We start from the raw sequence: 17,495 nt of genomic DNA, 5'->3' as shown, positions 1-17,495 counted from the left end.
AGGGAACCTGCCCTGCCACTGATGTGGGCCAGACTGGACCTGCCTCCCCCCCGAACCCATCCTGCAGCCGAACCCCCTGCCCTGAGCCTCCTGCTGTACCCCACACCCCTCCTGAGCCCTTTGCTGCACACCTGCACCCTGACCCCCTGCCCCACCCTGTACCCCAACCCCCTGTCCTGAGCCCCCTGCACACCCTGGGGGCAGGGAGGGGGTGGAGTTGGGCTGGGGATTTCAGGGAAGGAGTCGGAATGGGGGCAGGGAAGGGGTGGGAAGAGGCGGACTGGGGGCGGGGGCAGGGCAGCGTGCAGGGGTGGTCAGTGGTGCGGCCCTCAGGCCAATGTATTAGTCCTCATGTGGCCCTCGTGGTCATTTGAGTTTGAGACCCCTGGTGTAGAGCATGCTTTCAGAAGTCTTAAAAGAGCAATACCCCGATGCGGAAACTACAAAACCCAAACCACCAAAAAAGAAAATCAACTTTCTGCTGGTGGCATCTGACTTGGATGATGAAATTGAACATAAGTCAGTCCACACTGCTTTGGATGGTTATCGAGCAGAACCCGTGATCAGCATGGATATACTGGGGCATGTACATTTTCTGCAGGTTCCCAGTTGTGCTCCTCAGACCATATGCCACATTTATGTTTAGAGTGCAGGATTTTGTGAGCCACACGTTCCTCATGGCCCTGTACCAATACCGTGTAAAAATGGCTGTGTCCTGTGAGGGAAGGAGTCAGGTTAGCAGGAAATCGGAGCCCGAGACAGGCCCGAGGGCAAACCAGAAGTCAGGAAGAAGGAAGGGTCACGTTACCAGGAGATCAGCAGTAAGAGCAGGTATCACGGAGGAAGCAGTCTGAAGCAGGGAGACCCCAGTTGTATGGACAATTTCGTGTTCCTGTGATGGGTTTATATAGAAGCTGTGAACCAATAAGGACCCCCAACATTTTGCCAACCGGATTCCAGGGCTGGGGTCCTCGGTCAGAGTTCATCTCCTATTCTGATGAAAATTTTGAAGGTTACTGGGTGGCAGGTTGGAACTTACTGCCAAAAAGGGTTGACCCTGCAGAGTTCAAGACCTGCAGTTCCTTACATAAGGGTAATGAAGTGCCTGGACAGATAAATAGCAATTGGAAGAGCTGAGATATGAACTCCTGTTCTCTTCTTTCCCAGCTCAAGAAAAGCTACGCTTCTGTCTTGTTCAGTCTGTCCCTGTTTCTCAGTGGTGGCAGAGGATTTGCACCATGGCAGATATGTCCTCATATGTGATCAGTTTGGCTTCGTGCACATATTTTCCATTTTTTTCTAAAAGTTTCTTAAATGCTCTATAGACACATGCTCCTCATGTGCTGGTTTCAAGTATATCAATTATATATAGGTGGCAACAATGAGGACAAAGATAAGTGAGACAATCCATTGAAAAATTGCCAGAAAGGGTGATTTTTGAACTCTTATTATTCTGCCAATCCATTTTTATCAAATCACCATGAAAAATTCAAATAATTTTGATTTAATTTTTGCTGTGTCAGTGACCTTCTTACAAAATCAAGAGTTTAAAACTCTTGTTAAACTTAAATCTGTATGCGACTTTACCTTTGATTCATATGAGAGAGACTAAGTGGGTGAGGTAATATCTTTTATTTTAATATCTTTTATATTCCCTCACCCACCTTTTGTCTCTTATATCCTGGGATCGACACAGCTACAATACTGCATTTGAATCATATAGAAAGACACCATTGATGTGGTTGATTTAATATATCCTCTCTACACACATGCACATCATACAGCATTTGAAAGCTTATGTCTACTTTAAGATGAGGTATGGTGTAGATCCTTTACCATACAAACAGGAATAAACAATGATCTCATGAACATATTAAAATGACTGCTTTGAAATTTATTTGTATTTATTTCTGTAAGTTTAATGTCTATGTGTTATTTCAAGACCTAAAATTGGGTTTCTGTCATCTCAGAGCATCACAACAATATAAAGGGTAAAACAAAATCTAATTTTGTACAGATATATACATAATGTAATAAGCACTGGTGACATTGCTAGTCAACATCATTATAATCAACGTGTTCATCAATATGATCTTTGTCGAGAGTGCGTGGGTTACCGCGATCTTCATTGCCTTGGCATGTACACAGTTCTGTGCAGGGAAAATAGTGTGAACTACAGACACAGTTGATTGTGTCTGTACCTCTTCCTCGTACAGGCACAAATGAGGGCTTGTTGAAGCTCAGGTGCCTATGGGCCCTTCAAGAATGCCAGAAGTAGATCATCCACATTTTGTCATCCATATTATAATTGTGACTCAATATCTAGTTAATTTATGTGCGAAGGCAACCAGATCTTTGTTTACCAAGATGCTCTTTTGACATGCTCTTCAGAACTGTCCTCACACGGTGGGAGTTTGTCCAATGACTTGCCCTTTTTAATGACTAGATTGAGGCACAAGCAATGTGTGGGTCCTCCTTTTCTTTCTTGCTCTGGTCATACAGCACTGCTACCAACTTCCATGCTGCAGAAATTGCAGCTTTTATGTCACTCTCCCAACTGGGCAAGATCTCTGAAACAGTAAGCTCCCTTTGTTTTGGCAACATTAAACACAGATTTTTTTTTTTTCCCCCCTGTACCAAAAAGTCATTACACAGAATCACATCCAGTTAATGCATGGTTTTCACAAAATTGTGAAGAGACCTCTTTTTAGGAGGTCAACTGCGGGGTAGGCCCTTAATCTGGGAGTCAGCTACTTGGAAAATTAACTTAACCCCTGTATAGATAGTGCTAGGTCAATGGGAGAATTCTCCCATTAACCTCACTAACACCCCTGTTGCTATAGGTAGCATCTTCACTGAAGTGCTATTGTGGCCCAACTGTAGCAGTGCAGCTGCACCACTGCAGCATTTTAAGTGTAGACAAGCCTAAGTCTTTAAACTTAAATGGTTAACAGGGAAGGGTCTTTAAGAAGAAAAGTTCCTTGAAAAGGTGGTGGTTTCTGAGTTTGGGAAAGAAGTTAACTCATATAAATATAAATCATAATAAAATGCCATTTTATATTAGTACGTAGTTACAGCAAGGTCATTTGATTCTATATTTCCACATATAGCTCTTGTGACAAAATGGCCAATGTTGGTATGGTGGATTCCACACTTTTCTTGGCAGGGGAGCTAGGATGCCACCCCTTGCCCCTGCTCTTGGGGTGCTGAGGGCCCTGCTAGTAGCCAGAGAAGGTGGTAGAGGAGGGAAGCGGGGAAGAGGTCTGGGTTTGTGCCTCACTCTGAGCCCCAGCCCCTCTCAACCCCTGTGAGTTTCTTACCCTCTTCCCCTTTGGGTAGGGTTACCCTTGGTCCTTGACGCTGGGAGAGGGAGTCTCTGCCTTCCCTCCCTTCCTCTCTGCTCTTTCAATTCTCAGCAACACACCTCCAAACTCCACTCCTCTTTCCTTGCACCACCTTGTCTGCCTGAAGCAGGGGTTTTTATTAGGTTCCTGACAGGTCCTTAATTGGCTACAGGTGCTCCAATTAATCTGTAGTAGCCTTCCCTAGTTGACCGGGAACCATGCCTTAATTAGGCTAGGGCTTATATATCTCCCCTCAACCACTCACTCACAGGCCGAGTCCTTGAGGAGCGGGGTCCTCCCTTTGTCCTGCAGGTAAGCCATGCTTGCCTTGCTTCTGAAGGAGTGGGACCTCCGCGACCTTCGGAACTGGCATTCCATCTCACTCCTCAGCACAGACTATAAGATTGTAGTGAAGGCCATCTCGCTGTGGCTGGGGTCTGTGCTGGTGGATGTGGTCCACCCCAACCAGACCTACACTGTCCTGGGCCATACCATCTTTGACAATCTGTACTTGGTCCAGGATCTCTTGAAGTTCGGGTGTGGGGATGGTCTGTCGTTTGCCCTTCTGTCCCTGGATCAGGAGAAAGCATTCGACAGGGTGGACCATGGGTATCTCTTGGGCACTCTGCAGGCATTCGATTTTGGGCCCCAGTTTGTGGGTTCTCTCCAGGTACTGTACGCCTCTGGAGTATCTGGTCAGGCTCAACTTCGGGCTCAGGGTGCATCAGGGGTGTCCGCTGTCAGGCCACCTGTATGCTCCGTCAGTGGAGTCCTTCCTGACTTCTCTGTCAGAGGTTCATGGGGTTGGTGCTCTGTGAGCCAGAGTTGTGGCTGGTCCTGTTGGCATATGCTGACGACATGCTCCTCATGGTCCAGGACCCGGGTGATCTGGTGCAAGTGGAGGCCTACCAGGCCATCTACTCAGCGGTCTCCTCCGCCCGGGTCAACTGGGTCAAGAGCTCTGGCCTGGTGGTTGGGGACGGGTGGCAGGCAAGCTTCCTCCCACCTGTGCTTCAAGCCATCCGGTGGAGCGCGGGTCCACTGTTCTATCTTGGCATTTAACTTTCTGCCATGTATCCTTCTCCACTGGAGAACTGGCTGGGGTTGGAGGGCAGGGTGTCTGAGTGGCTGCGAAGGTGGACAGGACTACTCTGGTGCCTCTCCCTGCAGGGGAGGGGATTGGTGCTCAACCAGCTAGTCCTGTTCATGCTCGGGCACCTGCTCAACACCCTGGTCCCAGCCCTGGGTTTCCTGGATGATATCCAGAAGTTGGTTCTGGAGTTCTTTTGGCCAGGGCTGCACTGGGTCTCTGCAGGGGCTCTCCATCTCCCCCTGGAGGAGGGAGGACAGGGCCTGACATGCTTGCGCACTCAGGTCCATGTCTTCCACCTCCGGCCCTGCAGAGACCCCTCTATGGTGCAGGTAGTCCGGCTTGGAGCACTTTGGCGCATACCTTCCTGCGCCACTTCCAAGGGCTCCCATATGACTTGCAGCTCCTTTATCTCCATGGGAAAAGTCTTCCGCAAGACCTCTCCAGGCTGCCAGTCTTCTACCAGGACCTCCTCCTGACCTGGAAGCTGGTTTCGGCACCCAGGTCAGTGGCAGCTACCAAGGGGGCGGATCTCCTCGTGGAGCCCCTGCTACACAATCCCCAACTTTGTGTGCAGGTGGCGGGGTCCCTCTCAATGCAACAGAGGTTGGTCCTGGTAGAAGTCACCAGAGTCCGAGACTTCCTGGACTACGACTAGGGAGACTGGGTGGATCATCCCCTGATGCTCGCTCAGCGCATGGGGCTCTCCACCCTTCGTACTCCGCAGCACGTACTTCAGAAGGTGAGGGCAGCCTTACTGCCCACTGCTCAGGTTTATCTTGGCCAGGTCCTGTGGAAGGGTTCTTCCTGCCCACCCTACACTCCAGGCCCTCCGGACCTTTTCATCGGGCACCTGCCCCGTGAGACATCCCCTCCGCCCCCCAACCTTTCCCACCCGTACACCACGAGCCGGCTGCACGATTTGCAGCTGGTTCACTTCCGGACTGTGCCAAGGAAACATCTTTACACGCTCATGCTTCACATCCTTCATTTCCTCACCCTTGTGTCCCGCTCCAATATGAAGTGGCAGGACCTATTGCCACCTGTTGAGGGTGGGCCAACCTATATTCTACCCCAGTCCCAAGGCCCGCCTGGGATATTAATTGGTGGCTCCTCCACAAAGGCATGAGCATGGGTATGTACTTGATGCGGTTCACCCCTGTTCCTGACGCCTGCCCCTTTTGCAGCGTGAGGGAGACCCTGGTGCATGTATACCTGGCTCCTCCTGACCATCCTTTTAAGTTTCTGGCTGCACTTTTCCCCTCACCTTTTCATATACTCACACAATATCCTTGGCCCCACAAAGTCACGGGACCTCCTTGTCAGCCTGTTCCTAGTGCTGGTCAAAGTAGCCATCTATAAGACCAGGGAGAGGAAGTTCACTAAGTGGGTTTCCTGTGACTGTGGGGCCTATTTCCGATCCTGCCTTCGCTCACATATCCAGGCAGAGTTCCTCTGGGCGGCGTCCGATCGCTCCCTTGACACCTTCGAGGAGCCGTGAGCACTGTCCGGGGTTCTCTGCTCGGTGTCCCCTTCAGGTTCCCTTTGTTTGACCCTTTGACTTTCACACCTGCCCCTGTTAAATAATTACGGGGGGGGCACAACGAAAAATGTGAGTTCCTGGACCTTGTGGATCCTCCCCTAAGGCTGAGGGAGAGCCCTTTAGCAATGGACAGGTGCAGTTGGCCAGAACCAAATAGGACCACTCTCCCACTACTCCCTGGACCTGCTGTATCACACTGTTCACATAGCAATATCATCAGGGAACGGTCACATAAAATGTTTGCATTTAAATACAGCATATTCACAAATAACTTAAAAGCTTGTTCTATTTTAAATATTTGGAGAATAAAGAGATGTTTTCACCTTTAAATGGAATCATGAGCTAATAACTTCTATCAAACATTTCCCAACTATCAGTTTTCTCCTTAAAGTATTCATTCTTTTTATGACTGTGTTTATAAAAAGTTAATTTTAATAAGAATTTCTAGGAATATTTGTTAGTGAGATGTGTTTTTAAACAAAACTAAGGTTCTCTTTGCAGAGAGGAGGGAAGGGGATGGCGAGTTTAGAAAGCGATATAGAGGCCCTTAGCTTGTGTTTTATGGCTTTGGTAATGTATCCGACACACCGCTCCTTTTTGGGTTAACTTAAATAAAAAATAAATCTTTGCCTTATGTTTTAGAAAGAAATCTGCATATGAAAATATTTTAGGATGTTTTCTTGAAATAGAGATTGTGTGCCTGGCAAACTGGAAGTCTTTAAACAAGGAAAATGTGTCCTGGTTTTTAAGACTTATTTTTTTGTAATAAACTAGATTGCTCCTATATATATATACACACCTTATTATTTGTAGTAATTACCTTAAAAGTTTGCAGTTAAAGACTCCTATCAAATATTCTGTGAAAGGTACAAATTACAGTTATTTATATGTATTTTTTTTAATATACTGTATATGTTAGAAGCAAAACTGAAGTTGTAAAGTTGCATTCCAGGGTCTGTGTAAATGGATTTGGAGGTCACAAAGAGATTTTTTTTTTCCTAGAGAGTTTTCATCTTTGATACTTTCAAAGCCTTGGGTATATGCCTGCAACTCAAGATATGTCTGGGTATGTCTACACTTCAAACTTGTTATAATTCTCAGCTCAAGGAGACACTCGCACTAGCTCTGATTGATCTAGTTCACTAAAAATAAAAAGTGTAGCCACGGAGATGCCCTGAGTCTCATGGTCCCACGGTCTCCAACAGGATTGAAGTGTAGACATACCCTCAGTGACAGAAAAAGGATTCCTAAGAATTTCTTTCATTAGTTTACACCCTTTTACATCACAGAAGCAACCCAAAAAAAAGCATGGGCATATGAGCCGGCATGGTTTGAACATACTTTCAATCAACATAATTGAAAGTATCATAAAATTCAGTGAAGGCAAATTTATAATGTATAAGACTATAATAACGTTACTAATTGTTTTTGCATCAATATTGATTCAAAACATTTTCAAGAATGTTGCTATTCGCTTCACGAAAAGAGCAATGGTATCACGGGCAGAGAGATCTTACAGTGAGATCTGCAGGACCACTGTATGGTCTTCCATCCCCATTCTCTCCTTTACAGATGCAGAGTCTGGCAGAAGGTGTTATGGAATGTGGTGCCCTAGTAACCCTTAAGTTCTTTTTCTATTTCTGCATGGTTAAATTGAATCCTTCCTCCATCCCAATAGATGATTTTACTGCTTTCCGCTATCCACTATGAAGGCTAACAGATGTGGTGAGGATGGAGAATGAAAAATATCAGTCTTTCTTTGTGAATTTTCTTTCTAGAATATTTTGTCAAGCTCCCTTTTATGACTGCGTTTGTCCAGAGTTTTTCTGATTATTGCTCACATGTTAAGTACTTTTGAAAGGGAATTGTGTGTTCCTAGAGGAAATATTTAAATTTCTTGTCAAGGCCATGCTGCAAATGGTTTCAGTTGAATAGGACTTATAAAATCATAGAATATCAGGGTTGGAAGGGACCTCAGGAGGTCATCTAGTCCAACCCCCTGCTCAAAAGCAGGACCCATACCCAATTAAATCATCCCAGCCAGGGCTTTGTCAAGCCTGACCTTAAAAACTTCTAAGGAAGGAGATTCCACCACCTCCCTAGGCAACGCATTCCAGTGTTTCACCACCCTCCTAGTGAAAAAGTTTTTCCTAATATCCAATCTAAACCTCCCCCACTGCAACTTGAGACCATTACTCCTTGTCCTGTCCTCTTCCACCACTGAGAATAGTCTAGAACCATCCTCTCTGGAACCACCTCTCAGGTAGTTGAAAGCAGCTATCAAATCCCCCCTCATTCTTCTCTTCCGCAGGCTAAACAATCCCAGTTCCCTCAGCCTCTCCTCGTAAGTCATGTGTTCCAGACCCCTAATCATTTTTGTTGCCCTTCGCTGGACTCTCTCCAATTTATCCACATCCTTCTTGTAGTGTGGGGCCCAAAACTGGACACAGTACTCCAGATGAGGCCTCACCAATGTCGAATAGAGGGGGACGATCACTTCCCTCGATCTGCTCGCTATGCCCCTACTTATACATCCCAAAATGCCATTGGCCTTCTTGGCAACAAGGGCACACTGCTGACTCATATCCAGCTTCTCGTCCACTGTCACCCCTAGGTCCTTTTCCGCAGAACTGCCATTCGGTCGCTAGTCTGTAGCCGTGCATTGGGTTCTTCCGTCCTAAGCGCAGGACCCTGCACTTGTCCTTATTGAACCTCATCAGATTTCTTTTGGCCCAATCCTCCCATTTGTCTAGGTCCCTCTGTATCCTATCCCTGCCCTCCAGCGTATCTACCACTCCTCCCAGTTTAGTATCATCCGCAAATTTGCTGAGAGTGCAATCCACACCATCCTCCAGATCATTTATGAAGATATTGAACAAAACCGGCCCCAGGACTGACCCCTGGGGCACTCCACTTGATACCGGCTGCCAACTAGACATGGAGCCATTGATCACTACCCGTTGAGCCCGACAATCTAGCCAACTTTCTACCCACCTTATAGTGCATTCATCCAGCCCGTACTTCTTTAACTTGCTGACAAGAATACTGTGGGAGACAGCGTCAAAAGCTTTGCTAAAGTCAAGATACAATACATCCACTGCTTTCCCTTCATCCACAGAACCAGTAATCTCATCATAGAAGGCGATTAGATTAGTCAGGCATGACCTTCCCTTGGTGAATCCATGCTGGCTGTTCCTGATCACTTTCCTCTAATGCAAGTGCTTCAGGATTGATTCTTTGAGGACCTGCTCCATGATTTTTCCGGGGACTGAGGTGTGGCTGACTGGCCTGTAGTTCCCAGGATCCTCCTTCTTCCCCTTTTTAAAGATTGGCACTACATTAGCCTTTTTCCAGTCATCCGGGACTTCCCCCGTTCGCCACGAGTTTTCAAAGATAAACTTTATAACATGTATGCGGTTAGTATTTTTCTTCTGTGAAAATTATCCTTTTAGAGTGTTCTTCCTGAGGGACACTCCTAAGCCCATGCTCAGAGTCAAAGATCTGGTCTGCCTCCAGCTGTTGTAGAGATTGGGAACATCCCCACTGGGAAGACTCTCTGACATGAAGGATTCCAGACAGAAAAGTCAGAGCTAAGGCTGAGTTTTTCCATCCCTCAGCAATCCACTGGATTTGGGTGTGCTTAGTTTAAAAAAAAAAAGTTAAGTAGAATTCCAGGTTTAGTTTCTAGGGTTAGGTGGAAATAGTCTCTGAATATGCGTATGGAATGAAGCAAGGGCTCCTGCCTCAATGATTGGTCATGCTGTGTTGGATTCCTAGAAAATTCCAAGCAAAAAATAATAAAAAAAATGCTGTGCTTCCACTGTGAAGTATCTTGAAGTGGAAAATGCTGGAGTTATGGTGTAACAATTCTGCTCCCTTTTTGAATATGTATTATGATAGCCTTTACATGGTTTCTTACCATTGTTACTCCAGGACCACGGATTGCCTCATTCAGTGCACAGGTTGGATGGTAAATGAAGCAGTGTTCCACCCGACCCGTGACTCATTTGCTACAGGGAATGGCTGGTGAAAAGTGAGTGAGATATGATGCCTCATATTAAACAAATGGTAAAAATAAATAGAGAGGTCTGAAGAAGAGCTCGAAAGCTTGTCTTTCACAAACAGAAGTTGGTCCAATAAAACATATTGCCTCACAAACCTTGTCTCTCCAACACAAGGACCAACACAGGTAAAAAATAAATATTGAACATTCACTGAGTACCATGCATCCAGTGCACTGAATATAGCTTTTTTCTTCTTTTTTTAATGCAGTATTAAATGTGTTGGGATCCCCTGTACGTAGATCTCTGAAAAGGAATTAGGTTTGTCTGAGATTATTTGCCTTTCACAATTCCATGCGTACTTACATTTTTAGATAGTAGTTTTGCAAATGAATCCTAAGTTGCTGCTCTCGTTTAAAAATCTATACATAAGTATTACAGAGACTTGTCCTAATGCTTGAGGTTAAACCAGTTTCCAGCTGGTTTCATTTGTCAATTAATGCAAAAGGCTTTTTTCCCCAGGGAAAATTACCTGAACTTTGAATTATTTACAAAATATATGGGTGACCAATGTTAGTTTGATGTGTTAAACAGTTGACCATCATAATGGATAAGTATTGCTTTGCCTTTCAATCATGAGAGAATCTATTGATATATATACACTCCTTTTGTGTGGGTTTTTCATCTAGCGACACATTTTCTCTATGCTCTATTGTCTCACCCTATGGCAATTGTGTGATACAAAGATATATTATTCTTTCTCCTGTATTTTTTTGGTATAATGACTTTACAGTTGAATGGCTTGCCACCTGGAACAATAATGTAAAATACAACACTCCATTGCTAATAAGGCCTGATTCAGTAATACATCAGGTACCATAGTTATTTCAGTTGCATTGGTTTTGAAAAGCTGGTAGAATGAGCATAGATTTGAACGATAACTGGGGTTATGAATGTAAGGTTGAAGATTGCTGATTGACCCTTAAGAAGGCATCTTGCATTGTTTACTGCATTGTACTGAGCTTTGGACGTAGATGTCTCAGGGCAAGAAAGTTGTATTTCTATTTGTAGTTGACACACTTAACTTGTGTGTCATTTCCTTTTGCAGACTGTCATAGATGCCCACATTTTCCCAGCCCTCATAAATATTTTACAAACTGCTGAATTTCGGACAAGGAAAGAAGCTGCTTGGGCAATAACAAATGCAACATCTGGAGGCTCTGCTGAACAGATCAAGTAAGTAGCAGTGAAAATTGCTCTGAACATTTAAATGGATGTAATGTTTATGTGAAAGGTATCATACTAAGAGCCCTGGAGCTGGAAAGCCTTTCTTGAGAACAGACAGTTGAAGTGCCCAATTTCCCTGTGCTGTCTGTTTCCAATGTATCTCACTCCTCTGGAGTGGTCAGAGGCCACTTCTGAAGTTGAACTCAGTTATGAATGGTCCACTCAATCCTTGGCCTTGGCTGAGTCTCACCCATGAGAGAACCAGTTGTGAGGCTGGTGCTTGTAACAGAAATATCTCTCCTTTCACCTAGCTCATTTCACAGAGTCCATCACAATCTGAATGTAACAACTTCCAATAAACCTGTACCAGACTCATAACTGGTGAACTGGAAAAGAATGGTTCAAAGGCCCATTTCCAACCCCCTGAGCCTGCCAATCCCTGGTACATTGTTCTTCCTGGTTTATGTACATGAACAAACCCTGCTCAGATGCAATCTCAGTTTCTACATTTTTAAAGCTGAGTTGGTGGAGGCCCACATAGATGATACTTTACCCAAGTGAGTCAGTATCTTACCTAGTGTGGCAGAGCGCCGACCTTGTCCCTGTGGGTCCCGTGCTTCCAGGCGGTTTATGCTAGCTTCAGAGGCTCACTGCAACTCTCCACATAGCCCTTCTCTCTCTGGGGCCAGGGATAGTCTGCTGAGCCCTTTTCATCATAAGCCAGCAAGGAGGTTGGTGAGAGAACTCCTACAGTCTCTGTTGCTCCTACAGCCTCATGCTAAAACAGTTTAGCCTCCTGTCCTGACAGGGGCTTGTTTTCCCCTCCTAGGAGGTGTTTCTGTAGTGGTGGGTTGGGGGGAACCCGGGCCCACCCTCTACTACGGGCTCCGGCCCCGGGACCCTAATGGTAGCAACTGTTGGCAGCCAACCTTTCACTGCCAGAGTTGCTACATTTCCCTGGGCCACTTCCCCACAGTTCTCCTGATTCTCCCTTCTTCACCCTTACCTTAGGGCTCCCTTACCAATGACTTGAGGGTGTCTTCATTAACCAGCCCTTCAGCCAAACTTCCTCTCCCCTGTATCTCCTCTTCCTGACTGGAGTGAGCCCTTTTATAGTATCAGAGGGGCCTTCATTAGAGTCAGGTGGTCACATTAGCTTAATGGCCTCACCTGACTCTTTGCAGATTAATTGAGGTCAGGTGTTCTCATTAGCCTGGAGCAGCCCCTTCTCTGGTCAGTCAGGGGACAGAAAACTGTTAATCCAGTGGCCAGTATATCTGCTTTCTGCTACTCTGCTGTACCCTGGCGCACGTCTATCTGGAGTGCACCAGGTTGCAGCCCCTATTCCGGCTCCTCACGAATATTTTGTTAAGGTTTTGGTTGCACTTTTCTCCTCACCTCCTTATCTATGCACTCCCTGTCCGTGGCCCCACTGAGTCGCGGGACCTCCTGGTCAACCTCCTCCTGGCCCTGGCTAAAGTGGCCATCTATAAAACCAGGGTGAGGAGGTTGGCCGATGGAGTCTCCCGCGACTGCCGGGCCTATTTCCGATCCTCTGTCCATTCACACCTCCGGGCAGAGTTCCTCTGGGCGGCATCCACTGACTCCCTTGATGCCTTTGAGGAGCGGTGGGCGCTGTCCGGGGTTCTCTGCTCGGTGTCCCCGTCCAGTTCCCTTCGTTTGACCCTTTGACCGCACTCCCGTCCCTGTTGTTCATTAGTTGTCCCCGGTAATTATTTGGTTTTCCAGGTCCTGTGGATCCCCCCCTTAGGCTGGGGGGGGATCCTTTAGCAGTGGGCGAGCTTTGCCCGCCCACTTCCTGGATCCCAATAAGGCTACTCTGCTGTACCCAACTGGCCTGGGTCTATCACACTAGTTGTTTTGTTCTCAGTCCTCTACACTAAACACTGGACAGTACGGCCTCATAAATTACACAGGTTACCTTAATCCAAATGATTGACCATATTTGCGTATGGTGTTTTTCAGATACTTAGTAGAACTGGGATGTATCAAACCGCTTTGTGACCTCCTTACAGTAATGGACTCAAAGATTGTGCAGGTGGCACTGAATGGGCTGGAGAACATCCTGAGACTCGGAGAGCAGGAAGCCAAGCGCAGTGGCACTGGCATTAATCCCTACTGCGCTCTTATTGAAGAAGCATACGGTAAGAGCATAATCTCTGTAGAGGATAGGTGTTAGATGGCAGTAATCAGGAGCCCTTTGGTTATTCAGCAGCCTGGGAGCTGTGCTTTTGAGTACTTCATTATCATCACTTGTCGTAACCCCCTGAAAAAGAACTTTTCCTAGGCAAGTGTCCATCCATCATTGTGCTCCAACTCCTGCTTTAGCTCTGCCCACAAACAGCTTGGAGGAAGTTGTGACATAGCCATGGTACAGCCTATACTAATGAGTAGCTTGTCACTCCTGCCTTCTTACCTTGGGTGCCCATTACACCTCTTTGCTGCTGTAGCTTCCAGTCTGGACTGATCATAAACAGCATCCAGCATGTAAGTCACTCCCAGCTGTGTCTGTGTGTGAGCTGCAGCCAGCCAGCCCCACCTTGGCTCTTACCAGTCTTGGGTATAGTACAGGGTGATCCCAACTCACTCCCAATCTTAGATTTCCCCCCAGAAATATATGTCCTGTACTGTCCAGCCCACTCCTAGACAATACAAATACATTAAATCCGTTACTTCTTGAAGATAATAATATGCCAGTTTATTATTCCAAATAGTTCATCAGACACTTCAATTTAAACACGCTGGATTAGATAAAACAGTAAAATAAGTTTAACTACAAAGAGAGAGATTTGAAGTGAATACAAGTAATGAGGCATATGTCAGAAATGGTTACAAGACAAATAAGGGTAAAACAAAACTATTACCTAACTTAACAAACGGTTAAATTCAAAGCAAGGTTTTTCTCACCACGAGCTCTCTCAGCAGTCTTACAGGCCAAACTTCATAGATCAGGACCCCTTCTTGAAAGAGAGAAGGGGGTCCCTTGGATCATTGATTCCTCCTGGTTATAGTATCAGTCCCCCTCTTGGAAAACATTTTCAGCTGAGATTCAGAAGACTGTGTGTCTGTGTAAGGATATTCCCTGCAAGTTTTCCCCTCTGTTTGAACTCCCTTCCTGCTTGATGACTCTTGATGATTTACTGCTTAAATGCAAATTAAGCAGAACACACCTTCTTTTGTTTGCCAACCTTAGTTTGGAATATGTGTTAATAACATTGTACAGGGAAATCTTATAACTTCATATACACTGTTGCCACACGTTTTATCAGGACAATATTGACCAGCAAATTATGAGTTTTCAGATGATACCTTACAAGACCTATATTATACAAAGATTATTACAAGAGTGTGTAGGGTGTGGACACAGATACATTCTGTCACAGTGGTATATGCACATTAACTTTTTACTCTGTTTGTGCCAATTATGGGTACATCTATACAGCACACTAAGTTAGATCTCAGACATAGATTTGAAGCCAAGCCCCCTTCCGTCCACCCAGAAATTAGTTTGGCTTGAGTCAATAACCCCTCTTGACTCAGTCCAGTGGACACTGCTGGGGAGGAGAGGGGGAGGTCAGAGCCTGAATCCCACTGTGATGTGGTTCAAAGCTGAAGCATTTTGCAATGTGGCCGCAGCTCAGGTCTGGGTCACCAGACTTGTATCTGGAGAGTTTGCCAACACTATCCCTGAATCACCTGGGGCTGTGCTTCCGAGCCCTTCAATTCAGAAGCAACTTCCTGGTTTAAAAACAGCTGCTCGATGTTTAACCCTTCATTTCCATGTGGACTGCTCACCTGGAAACAACAAATACAGTCAGAACTCGTGTATTTACTGTGGCCAGCAGCAAGATGAAGTCCTGCATCAAGTGAGTGGCTAGCTGGCCAGAGGAACACAGACGGATTCTAGTTAAACTCTGACGTGAGGCAAGCAAGACATTTGACTTCAGTAAGAGCATGAAAAATAACCATGTATAAAAAATAATATACGAGCAACTGGCAGCATTGGAGATCGACTGGACGGCAGATCAATGCAGAGGGTGGATCAAGAGGCTGAGACAGACTACCAGAAAGTCAAGAATGCTAATGACAATTCTGGGACTTCTTGTCTTCCTGTCTCTTTTACAAGGAATTTGGCCATGTACTGGGAACTGCTCTGAGCCCCAGTGGTGCATGACACTGCTGAGTGACAATGGCGACCTTATAACCCCCATGTTACAGGCACCACCTGAGGAGAACAAGCTGCCAGATAAAGAGCAAGAAGTCACACTGGAGCTGAGACCGGTAACCGAAGAAGCCATGGTGCTGGAGCAGCTACAGCATATTGTGTGTCCGTACTCAGAGGACCTTTTCGGGGACAGCCCTATGGAGCAGTACCCTGCAGAACTGGTATCAGAACAAGTGCCAGAGCCTGGTAAGTTTCTGCTGCCATGTTTGTTTTTATTAGTATATGATAGGGAAGGATTTCCAGCTTATGAGTCTATTAAATTATTAATACAACCCAGGATTTCTGTGCATTTCAATCAGAATGGGACCCATGCCGTTCCACTTAGGGTCCACCCCCCACCTTCTCCACTGCCACATTGGAGTCAAAATGGACACAGCAAAAGGAGGAAAAATTACACAACCAGTTATGAAATTTTTACTAGTTACTCGCTGATTGGTGTATGTATATGGGTTGGTGCTCCACAATTCACAGCCTCACAAACCCCTCCTATGTAATACAGCACATCTTATAAATCGGCCGTGCACAAACTATTCCCAAATGCCTGTGAATTGATTCCCAGAAAACTGGGCTGTTATGAGTCCAGCCAAAACTGTGGTGTGTGTTTGGTCCATTGTGGGCTTTAACGCATGAGTCTAAACTACTGCAGAGCCGTGTCAGATTTAGGATTCCCAATGAATGGCAGTGAGTTGGGTGTTTGCATGGATACAGGGTGCTAACAAGGAGGCTGTACCGCATCTTCATGCAAATTCAGTGTCTTGTTGATTTTTATCACTAATTTTCACCATTTCTGGCTGGTGATGAAAGTAGACTTCTCACGGAATAGGAACTCCAGACAGTCTGTTGCATTCCAGGACAGGGCATACTTATTAGGTCCCACTTTATAAGTTATGAGCCCCCTCTCCTGCCCCTCCATTCTGCAATGTGGTATTCATAGAATCATAGAATCTCAGAGTTGGAAGGGACCTCAGGAGGTCATCTAGTCCAACCCCCTGCTCAAAGCAGGACCAGTCCCCAGTGTTTGCCCCAGATTCCTAAATGGCCCCTTCAAGGATTGAACTCACAACCCTGGATTTAGCAGGCCAGTGCTCAAACCACTGAGTTATCCCTCCCCCCCAAGTCACTAGATGCTGAAATAGTTCCTTAGTACAGATGGCTATCGTGACCTCCAGAGCTTGCCCTGCCTGACAGGATTGAACAATCATTGCTTATAACTAGAGCACTCATAAGTTGTCTCTCGCCCCACACCCCAACTTTCCCTCATAGACTCCACCGTCTTCCCGCAAAAAAGGGGGATAGAGAAGTAATTAGAATTGAGTTTTGTACGTGTGTCTTAACATGATGTCTTCTGGTTTTCATTGCTGTTCCAAAGGATTTCTGAAGTGGACAGCATTTTGTGTAAATAGAGTAGAATACAGCTCATTGATTTAAAAGTATGCATCTTTTGACCATGAATGAAAGTAGTAGTTGTTCCTTTAATAAACTGTGAACTGTATTTTTTTTTACCATGCTCAGAAAATAATGTTCTGTCTTTCTCCTTTCAGTGCCACAGAGATAACACATGGCACCAGGAGCCTGGGTCTGCAGACCATCCATAGCAGGGGAAGAGAAAAAGAGCCCAAGATGAGCGGATCGGAGACCTGCTCAATAAAAATGAATTAGCAGATTCAGGTCCAGGAGACCCAGCTCAACTACCAAAAAGATAAAGATGCTTGCAGGGTGGAAAGACAGAGAGAGAGGCTGCACAGCGCAAGGAAAGCATAGCAGACAGATTCATGAAGCATGATGGCCTGTTGAGGAAGGAAGATAGCGCGCAGCAGAATTAGCTGTTCAAGTACTTACTGCAGCTGATGGCTACCAGACTGCAGGCTCCAGTACCAACCAGTGTCTTCTGCTCCAGACCCACAGCCTGAGTCCCCTTACCACTATCGATCCCTCCAGAGCACCCATCCTTTAGACAATTCAGGGGGTGCCTGGAGCATGTCACAGGCAAGCACTGGCACATGGAACAGACATACGCACCCTGTGCACTCATCCTCTCCTGTCC

The 17,495-nt window shown here is 45.9% G+C and overlaps 1 protein-coding gene across 3 annotated transcripts in view; it reads left to right on the top strand.

Annotated features, from left to right (window-relative positions):
• The window catches only part of KPNA1 (karyopherin subunit alpha 1), a 154,703-nt gene that overhangs the window by 125,110 nt on the left and 12,098 nt on the right, over positions 1-17,495 (top strand). For all 3 annotated transcript variants that reach the window (XM_084619754.1, XM_084619755.1, XM_084619756.1), the window contains 2 exons: positions 11,087-11,214; positions 13,192-13,370. In XM_084619754.1, the coding sequence (XP_084475880.1) occupies positions 11,087-11,214; positions 13,192-13,370 (307 nt within the window). The remainder of the gene's footprint in view (positions 1-11,086; positions 11,215-13,191; positions 13,371-17,495) is intronic.

Source organism: Lepidochelys olivacea (assembly GCF_965140295.1).
Source record: "Lepidochelys olivacea isolate rLepOli2 genome assembly, chromosome: 1".
NCBI lineage: Eukaryota > Metazoa > Chordata > Testudines > Cheloniidae > Lepidochelys > Lepidochelys olivacea.
This window is presented reverse-complemented; position numbering and strand designations above follow the sequence as displayed.